At 43.9% G+C, this 10,347-nt stretch overlaps 1 protein-coding gene across 2 annotated transcripts in view; it reads left to right on the plus strand.

Moving 5' to 3' along the window:
- Cog7 (component of oligomeric golgi complex 7) overlaps nucleotides 1-10,347 on the plus strand; it is a 60,770-nt gene that overhangs the window by 23,170 nt on the left and 27,253 nt on the right. For both annotated transcript variants that reach the window (XM_052199922.1, XM_052199925.1), the window contains exons 7-9: nucleotides 5,137-5,335; nucleotides 8,566-8,693; nucleotides 9,948-10,102. In XM_052199922.1, the coding sequence (XP_052055882.1) occupies nucleotides 5,137-5,335; nucleotides 8,566-8,693; nucleotides 9,948-10,102 (482 nt within the window). The remainder of the gene's footprint in view (nucleotides 1-5,136; nucleotides 5,336-8,565; nucleotides 8,694-9,947; nucleotides 10,103-10,347) is intronic.

A 10,347-nucleotide genomic window follows, 5' to 3' on the forward strand; every position in this document is an offset into this window, starting at 1 on the left:
CAAGGGATCTTTGTATTTACATGTAAATACCTGAGAGTGAACTCGTTGGTAGAGAGGGCATGTATGTTTTGGCGTGGAAGAAATTGCCAGACCTTTTCCAGAGTGCGCACCCCTTCTGCATTCACACCAGTGTGTGAGGACTCTGCCTGCTGGACATCCCTGCTGATGTTAGATGTCGTCATTCTGCTTGGTTTTAGCTTTTCTGGTGGGTGTGTAGTAGCACCTCATTGTGATTTTAATTTGCATTTCCTTGATGACTAAAGATATTGAACACCCACTCGTGTACGTATTGGCTGTTTGCATGCATTCCTTTGTGACATGTCTACTCAAGGAGTCTCTTGCTTTTAAAAAAAATTGGGCTATTTGCTTTTGCACTATCTAGTTTAGGAAGTTTGTTATTCTGGATAGAAGTTCTTTCTTAAGTATATTTTGTAGACACTTTCTTCCTGTCTCTAGTTTGAATGGAGGGTTTTGTGTGTCTGCTTGTGGGACGCTGGAAAATGAACCCAGAGTTCGCATATGCCAGCCAAGTGTGCTAGCTGTATCCCCAGCTCTGAGTGGATGTTTGCTTGCTTATTTATTTATTTGTTTGTTTGTTTATTTATTTATCAATGTATTTTGGGCAGGGTGTTGCACACATGTCATTGTGTTCCTTGTGGAAGTCAGTTTTCTCTTCTACCTGTGGGTCTCAGGGATTGAACTCAGGCTGTCGGGCTTTGTGGCAGGCTCTCTTCCCCACAAGGCATCAGATCTCTTGGAGCTGGAATTAGTAGCAATTAACATGGGTGCTGAGAACTGAGCTTAGGTCGTCTGGAAGAGCAGCCTGTGCTCTTAACTGCTGGGCTATCTTTACAGTCAGGGAGTTCTGATTTTGATGAAGCCAAGTTTATCACTGTTTTTTCTTTTATAGTTATTGTTTTTCATACCCTAAAGCACCGTCACCAGCTCCCAAGTTGCAAGGGCATTCTTAATGGTCTCACCTATTAGCATTTACCCTGAGCTCTGTGGTCCACCCTAATGAGCGTTTCTGTATAGTGAGAGGCAGGTCACAGGTCTTACCATGCATTCATCAGGCTAGCCCTGCAGCCCGGGCTCCTAAGTTGGGTCTCTTAGGACTTAGCCATCACTGTGCTCCTTCTTACTGAAATGACTAGAACCCAGGGCAGGAGGCAGAAGACATGGCTCTATTCTAGTGAATTCTGTTGTTAGTTTATAGACTGGATAGACCTCCATTGGCATTTTGTAAATGCATGCTTCAATCAGAACATACGGAGTCCCTCATGCTTAGTTTTCTCTTTCCTTGGAGTGTCTGGACAAAAGGGATTCTCTGGCCATTCCCCACAAAACAGTGAAAATGCAGACATGATTTCAGAATTGAGGCAGATTTCTTAGTCGTGGAAGCAGTAAGTATGACACAGCACAGACCATGAACAACGCGTATGGATAGATCATATTTCATCAATACAGGAGTTCTTCTGAAGCCACAGATTGGAGGAAGATGTCTATAAAACAGCTGATAAAGGGCTTGTATTTGGAATTGATAGAAAATGCTAATAGTTTAAATGCTAATAGTTTAAAAAAAGAAACAAGAAAGGCAGGTAAATTAATTTTTCAAAATGGTCCAAGACTTGAATAGACACTTCACAATGGAAGAGAATGCCACTAGGTAAGATTTTAAATTGTAACACCTAAAATTATTGACTTTAGTAGTGATTTGGGCAGTGAATTGATGAAGAGGGATTTGAGAAAGGTAGACTCCAATGCCTGGTACAAGATGGAGATGGAAAAGCCAAGAAGAGCTGGGCATGGCAGCTTATGACTATAATCCTAGCACTTGGGCAGCTGAGGCAGGAGAGTCCCAGACTAGCCTTGAGAGATAAATGTCCAAAAGGACTGAGTAGTTATTAGGATATGTTCTAAGGAATAACTGGAAGAAATGAAGGCCAAGAAGGAGATTCCATCCTGGGTTAGCGGGGAAATTACTGACAAAAACAGGGCCAGTAAGGGCTGTGGGTGAGAGGTCACCTGGAAACAGTGAACTTCAGTCTGTAATGCTTTGAATTGTTATTTATGTTTGTGTAGAGGTCAGAGAGCGGTTTCATGGAGTCAGTTCTCTTCTTCCACCTTTATGTGGGTCTTGGAGATTAAACTTAGGTGTCAGGCTTTCAAGATGAATGAATACCTTCACCCACTGAGCCACATCACTAGATTGAGAGTGATGAGCAAACAGACAGTTGCGGCTCTCAGCACACGCAGGGTGGAGTGGGGTGGCCATGTGGCCCTGAGGTTATTCATTGTGGTTTTGTGTTCTCTTTCCATCTTTCTCTGACTCCAGCAGGATGACTCTAAGCAGAGTAGAGTAGGATCCATGAAGTCAAAGTAAGCCCGTCGAAGTGTTGTCAATTCTTAAAGAGTTTAGGAAAAAAAATGCGATTATATTTTGGGCCATTTGCTAGCGGTCTTTGATTCATTCTGAGTTGACCTGTAAATTTTTTCTTTTTCCTCCTTTTCTCCCTCCCATCTTTCTTCTCATGAGGTGATAGCCAGTTTCTGAGCACCATTCATCGTCAGGATGACACTCTCCCTGTTGAACGGTCTTGGCATCCTTCTCTTGCCTCCTGCCGGTGTTGTTGTAATGCTGATGGCACAGAATGAGCTAGGAAGGGTTCTGTGTTCTTCTGCTGGTTGATGCCATAGCAAAATCCCTTAGACTGGAGAGTTTAATTTGTTTTGTTTTTTAGATTTTATTCTTATTTTCTGTGTTTGAGTGTTTTGTCTGTGTGTGTGTATGTATGTATGTGTGTATGTGCCCCATGTGCGTGCAGTGCCTGTAGAGGCCAGAAGAGGCCATCAGACCTTCTGGGACTGGAGTTACAGAGGGTTGTGAGCTTCCATGTGAGTGCTGGGAATTGAATCTGGGTCCTCTGGAAGAGCAACCAATGTCTTAACTGCTAAGCCATCTCTCCATTCCCAGGCTGGATAGTTAAACAGCAGTAATATTCTCAAAATTCAGTAAGTTAGAAGTTCAGGACCAAGCTGTGCTTGGGGTCGAGTGTTGTCCTCTGACCTGCGGATGTGCATCTTCCCTCCAAGGCTGTCTCCCAAGTGTGTGTGTTGTGCTGCTGGTTTCTTGTGAGGACTCAACCAGGTAGACTCAGGGCCTCCCGTGAGTGCCCGTGGTGCCTTCATTGCCTCTTCAAGGTGCTGTCTCCACAGAGTCATATTTAAGGCATTTGGAGGTTCACGCTTAACATGGGATTTGAGGGGAGATGCAGTTCAGACTATGAGACTTCAGTGTTTTGGGAGATTGGTTTAAATTCTTTGTATGTTTTGTAGAGCTCACCAATTCTGATCTTTATTTATTTACTATTTATTTATTTATTTATTTATTTATGTATTCATTCATTCATTCATTTATTTATTTATTTATTTATTTATTTATTTATTTATTTATTTATTTATTTATTTATGAGATGGGGTCTTGTGTATTCTAAGCTATCCCTGAACTCCTGGTCTTCCTGCCTTTACTCCTGGACTGGGATTGCAGGCCGGGAGCACCAAACCAGTGCTCTGGGCATTTGTGACTAACAATTCAATTTTGGGCCTTCATTCTCCGTTGGAGTGAGTTTTGGTGGCGTGTAGCTCTAGCACTGTGTCCATGGGACTTAGCTTGCTTTCTGTTTTTATAGACTCAGTGCTAGTGTAGCTGCATGTCTGATTCTAGTAACTCCAATACTTTGTTCTGTTTTCTTAGTTTAGGTACAGGCCATCAATTATAGAACATTTTACCAAAACCCAGCTTCTTGTGCTGAGTCTTTGTTTTCTGTTTGCCTCTGCCTTCCAACCTCAGTAATCTTTTTCTTACTTTAAGTTTAGTTTCCCCTTTTCTAGTTCTGGTTCTTACGGGCAGAGTTCATATAGTCCAGACTGGCCTTGTTGTTTTTGAGTAGCTAAGGGCGGCTTTGAACTTCTCATTTGCTTGCCTCTATTTCTTGAGTGCTGGGCGTCCAGGCAGGTGCCACCACCCCTAGTTCTGTGTGGTGCTGGGAATTGGAGCCATGCATGATTGTCTACTGAACTGCAGCCCTATCCTGTTAAGGAATTATTTATTTAATAATTTTCTGTATGAGTAGACTGTCGCTGTCTTCAGACACACCAGAAGAGGGCATCAGATCCCAGTACAGATGGTTGTGAGCCACCATGTGGTTTCCTGGAATTGAACTCAGGACCTCTGGAAGAGCAGTCAGTGCTCTCAACCACTGAGCCATCTCTTCAGCCCCTGTAGATTTTTAACGCATGCAGTTAGGTCCCTGATGGGAGAGCTTTATGGTAGACATTTATAGCTGTGGGTTCTCCTCCTTGGTCTGTTTTTGCTGCATCCTGTAGGTTTTGTTATGCTCTGCTTTAGTTTCATTTCTATTAAGGTAACTTTAAATAAAGTTGGAATTTTATTAGCTGTCTAGTTTCTCACTTGTATCCTTTTTGGCCTTCAGCTTTCCTGAGACCAGTTCTTTTATCTCATCTCATGCTTGCACCCATTTGGGTTATAGCAGCATCCGCACAGGAGGGTGAGGGTACTTCCTAAGTGGACTTGGTACGTTACCCAAGTTTTCTTAAGAGACCTAAGGAACAGAGAGTGGGAAAAGTCCACCCGAGAACTGAGCCAGCTAAACTGTCCAGGCCCACGGTCTCTGTTGGTCCGTAAAAGAATACACGTGGGCCCAGGATCTGTGCAGAGAAGGGAAGTGAGTTGAGGCCAGGCTCTGGGCTGCGGCGGCCCGCCCTCCGGCTGTTCTTGTGCTGTTCTCTCATTTCCTGCTCATCTTCCAGTCTCTGCAGTGTCACCTGAGTCCTCGCTGATGACCAGCTCAGTACTGTTCTAGGTACGCAGTAAGCTTGAGTCAGTAGGCACGTGGGCCAGCAATGGACGTGCCTTTCTGTTCAGAATTAAGCTTCTGCCACTTTCCATTCTGTCCCCGTCCAGTTTTCACAGTGAGGGGAAGTTGGGGCTCCTGACAGGCCCATTTCCAGCCGTGCTAGGGTCCGCCTTGGAACCATCAGGAGGCAGCTGTTCAAAAGGCTCCTTCCTGTGTGCTTCACGGTGCACTAATGCTTATCCCTCTCCCCCTACCGCAGGTTTTCAAGAACCCCCACGAGGTGGTGACGGTGCTGCTGATTCAGACCCTGGGGGCCTTGGTACCCTCCCTGCCCATGTGCCTCAGTGCGGGTGTGGAGAGAGCAGGCCCCGAGCTGGAGCTCACCAGCCTACTGGAGTTTTATGACACCACTGCCCACTTTGCCAAGGGGCTGGAAATGGCGCTGCTCCCCCATCTCCGTAAGCATTCCTTCTTTTTGACTTCTAACTGGTCTTGCCTTCTGTTTGAGACCTGGATTTGTTTATTGTAACTGTGGAAGGGAACGGGTCAGTGTTTCTCCACTCACAGGAAAGCTTTCCCATGAAAACATTGTCAGCATGGAAGCAGGGTTCAGTCAGTGCTGACCAGGAGCTTCACATACTCCAAGGTAGTGGCAGAGATATCTGCTGTACCTGAAAGTGTAAAAGAGGCTTACTGTGGGGTGGGGAGGCGGGGGTGGGGGGATGGCAGTGAGCTGGCAACAGGTTTCGGTGGGAGGATCCTCTTTCTTTTAAGTCAGAACCTCAGACAGTTCAACCTAAGCTGTAAGTTTAGGAGAACACATTGGCTAGAGAGGGGGGAGTGGGGCTTCGCAGGGCAGCAGCAGCAGCTGCGCCGGAGCCAGCTAGGTATTCCCGCAGGCAGCCAACCGGTTAGGCCGAGCACAGCTTATCCCACTTGGGTACGTACTGTGTGGGATGCTAAGCTTTCCAGCTGTTTTCTACCTGTGTAAAAAGCATCATAAACTTTGAAGCAACATAGACCTCGTGACACATGCTGCTGTCAAATCAGGAAATTGCTTCAAGAAGACCTCATTCTGCCATGTGGCTGCTGTGTGTCACAGACTTCGTTTATTTAATAGTTATTCTCTTTAATTACATTGCGTTTAATTGCCTGTACATTCCAGGGAGTGTGTTTATTGTTCAGGTTCCTGATGATTCACGGGTGTTGTGGCACACTCACTGGTCAGGCTTCACTTGTGGGAGACGCACAGTCATGTGGGTGGTTTCCTGAGAACTGAGATGCTCTGGCCCAAGTGACTACAGAGTGCTTAGTCCGGGTGCCCTACTGGAGCAGGCTGGTCAGGGTAGGGCAGGGAGAAGGTTGCACTCCTCCCCACGAATGAACTTTCTTAAAGACGTGAGAACCACCCTCTGAAGTTGGCGAAAAACATTAGATTTCTAGCAATTCCAGCTGAGGGCTTCAAATTGTTGTTTGTATTGTTTTAAATGAAAATGCTTTTGGAAAGATGGATGTGGTGGTGTGTGCATTTCAGCACTCAGGAATGTATTGTGTTCAAATCCAGCCTGGGCTACATCTAAAGCGATAACCAAGCCAGGTGTAGTGCCTTTAACCTCAGCACTCCAGAGGCAGAGGCAGAGGCAGGAGGTTCTCTATGTCTAAGGATAGCCTGGTCTACAGAGAGAGTTCCAGGACAGTGAGGGATACACAGAGAAACCCTGTATTAAAAAAAAAAAACCAAAACAAACAGTCTTGATAATAAAAAAAGAGCCCTTCCCAGCACTGTGCTCTTTCTTTCTTCCATCATTTCCCGGTCTTCCCTTAAATATTTTACTTTGGTTGTTAATGTTTGAAAATTATATTATAAAAGTTCCATTTTTTTCCTCTTGATTACTTATTCTTTATATATTCATCTGTTTGGGGACTTAATCTATTTCTCATTAATTTTTTAGAGCAATTCATTTAAAGTAATATATTATTGAGTACATTTATAAAAAGCAATAAAATATGTGAAAAATTCCTGGCAAAGAATCTATCATACAAATGAAAGTTTCCTCTAATGCCACTATTGCAAATTTAGTTTATGTTCCTAAAAGATTCTTATATAGTGAACTTTCCCCAGTTATTTATCAGATATGTTACAGATACATATTTAACTTTTATCTTTAGCTTTTTATTATTTAATAGTTAATACATATACATGATACAATTTAAAATAAATGAAAGACTATACAATAGAAAGCAACTTTAAAAAACAATTTAGGTTCATGCATTTTTCTTGCTTTTATTTTTTGATGTACATGAGTGTTTTGCCTGAATATTGTATGTATATGCATCATGTATGTACCTGGTGCATATAATGAAGGGAAGAAGGTGTTGAGTCCTTTTGAACTAGATTTACAGATGGTTGTGAGCCACTATGTGGGAGCTGGGAACTGAACGTAGGTCCTCTGAAAGAGTAGTAGCAATCACCACTGATCCACTTCCAGCCTTGGGCTGACTTCATGATCATTACACCGTATATATTTATTACACAAAATCTTGACAGTACAAGAAAACAGTCATCTTCCTTTCCCTCCAGGGATAGCATTTTGTGTTTAACTGTGCATTTGTATACATACTAAATTTGTATTGTTTTTGACTTTTTGAGACAAGGTCTCATATAGTTCAGGCTGTCTTCTATCTCACTGTGTAGCAGAGGGTGACCATGAACTCCTGTTCCTTCTCAGGTACTGCGAATACAGATGTGCACCACTGTGCCCAGTTTCTAGATATGTTTATAGTAGAATGTTTTGCTACCACTACCATTATCATACCAAAGCGTTTAATATCTAGTATATAGTTTGTCTTCAGATTTGACAGCTCTGCAGAGGTCTTTCTAGTTGCTTCCTCCTCTGCCTCCCTCTGAGAGCCAGTTTAGTATACATTGTACTTGGACCTATGACCCTAATCTAATAGTTCATCTTTGACTTTTCATGATATTGATATCTTCAAAAATGACAGTTTTCTTGTAGAATTCCACACACCCTAGAATGCTGTCTTTTCCTCTTATTGCTAGCATTATATTAAATATGTTGGTATCATACACTGCATGGATACTAACATGAGAATCCTGCTGCATCATAGCAGGAGCCCCAGCAGTTATGTGGATGGTTATGTGCACGTGAGTCCAGGTGCCTATGGATGCCAGAGTTAAAGGTGACTATGAGTCACCTCATTTGGTGCTAAGGTACTGGAGACCAAAATCAGGTCCTTTAAAAGAACAGAACATGTTCTCAGCTGCCAAACCATCTTTCCATCCCCAGATTTGGCTTTGTGAGACAATCTTGTGTAGCCTAGGCTGTCCTCAAACTCACTGTGTAGCAGAAGATGAGCTGGACTGTGTCCATGACAGGCCCCGACATGGGCATGCGTCACACTCCGGACCCAGGAGTTTTCACCAGAATCTGGGATCTTACTGCAGTGCCTATGGGCTCTGGTTCATCGTATCTGTAACACTAGTTGTAACAACACACAAAGCCCAGAGTTCTGCTTTGGGGATCACAGAGGCTTCCACGACTGAGAAAAGCAGATTAATGTGATGTAGGCATATGAGGGAATGTTCCAGCAGAATATCTTTTCCCTATTGTTTCCAGCAGCTAGTTTAGATTATTTGCCTACTGATATTTTAATTTCTTGTTCCTTACAGAAGACCACAACCTGGTGAAAGTTGTGGAGCTAGTGGATGCTGTATATGGTCCATATAAACCCTACCAGCTGAAGTACGGTGACATGGAGGAGAACAACCTTCTCATACAGATCAGCGCTGTGCCTCTGGTAATGTCTGATAACACTGCAGAATGGCTACTAGCCATGTATCAGCGTTTTATGTGCTAGGCTCTTGGCTGTGCAGAGTGGAGGGTTGGGGAGAGACCAAGTATCTATAAAGGGGAAGAAGGAAGAAGGCAGGCAGGCAGGCTTGTAATGCCTCAGGTACCCACACAGTCCAAAGATAAAGTGAAGCTACCAGTGTGCTTCCATTCTTGTTTCAAACCAACAGTCAAAAGATAAAGCAAAGCAAAACAAAGCAGAGAGACTTAAATCATAAATCTCTGTCTCTTCCACTTAGTGATTTTTGCCTTAGGTTGCTCAAGGACATCTCTGTCAGGTAGTGCTTGTTCTCAGGTTGTCTGAGGTGTCCAGCATGAGGTGAGCACCATTTGAAGTATTTGAAGTTTGCCATCTCTTGGTGACCTCCCTAGGAAGTCTGCTCTGCCTCAGTTATGTCCTGTTCTGCAGGAGGCGGCCCCCTCTGTTACACTCCTTCGGAGTGTCTAATCCAGGGAAATTGATCTCAGATGTAGGGCTATCAGAGGTACCAATTTATTAATCATAGAAAAAGAGAAAAGAAATGAAGAATATGAGGATGTGTGTCTTAATTAGGGTTCCATTGTTATGAAGAGACACCATGACCAAGGCAGCTCTTAGAAAGGAAAACATTTAATTGAGGCTGGCTCACAGTTTCAGAGGTTTAATTTATTATTGTCATGGTGGGAACCATGGCTGTATGCAGACAGGCATGGTGGTAGAGAAGGAGCTAGGAGTTCTACAACTTGATCCAAAGGCAACAGAAACAACTGTCTGCCACACTGGGTATCGTTTGAGCATATGAAACCTCAAAGCCCACTCACACAGTGACACACTTCCTCCACCAAGGCCACACCCACTGTTATAAGGCCAAACCTACTAATAGCGTCACTCCCTATGGGCTAAACATTCACATACATGAGTCTTTGGGGGGCCCACCTATTTAAACCTCCACAATGAGCTAAACTTTGGTTGTATTTTTATGCCAGAAGTCAATTTCTGTGTGAGTGTATGTATGTGTGTGTGTGTGTGTGTCTGTCTGTCTGTCTGCCCGCCCATGCTCATAGTTGAGTTTATTTGGTTTCTTATATTTGGGGGTTTAGCCGCAGATGAGTGACCTTGCCACTCTTCCCATGTTAGTGCTGCTCGCTCCCCTGTGTTGGTGCCATCTCTGCCAGCACTGGAGTCTGATGAATCTTTTGCTTATCTATATCTACTGCTCAGGAGCACGGGGAAGTGATCGACTGCGTTCAGGAGCTGAGCCACTCTGTGCACAAGCTCTTTGGCTTGGCGTCTGCAGCTGTTGACAGATGTGCCAAATTCACCAATGGCCTGGGAACCTGTGGACTGCTGGCAGCCCTGAAATCCCTCTTTGCCAAGTAAGACTAAGGAGTGGGGGTGCAGGGCCAGGCACATTGGAGGGTTCTGTCTGTTCTAAGTAAGGTGTGTTCTGTGTTTCTCCTGTGAACCCTTGGAGAACATCTGCACCTGAGCCCAAGAGGATATTCTTCTTCTTTTTTTTTTTTAAATTTTATTCGATATATTTTTTATTTACATTTCAAATGATTTCCCCTTTTCTGGTTCCCCACTCCCCGAAAGTCACATAAGCCCCCTTCCCTCCCTC

This window comes from Apodemus sylvaticus, chromosome 1 (assembly GCF_947179515.1).
Source record: "Apodemus sylvaticus chromosome 1, mApoSyl1.1, whole genome shotgun sequence".
Classification (NCBI taxonomy): Eukaryota; Metazoa; Chordata; class Mammalia; order Rodentia; family Muridae; genus Apodemus; species Apodemus sylvaticus.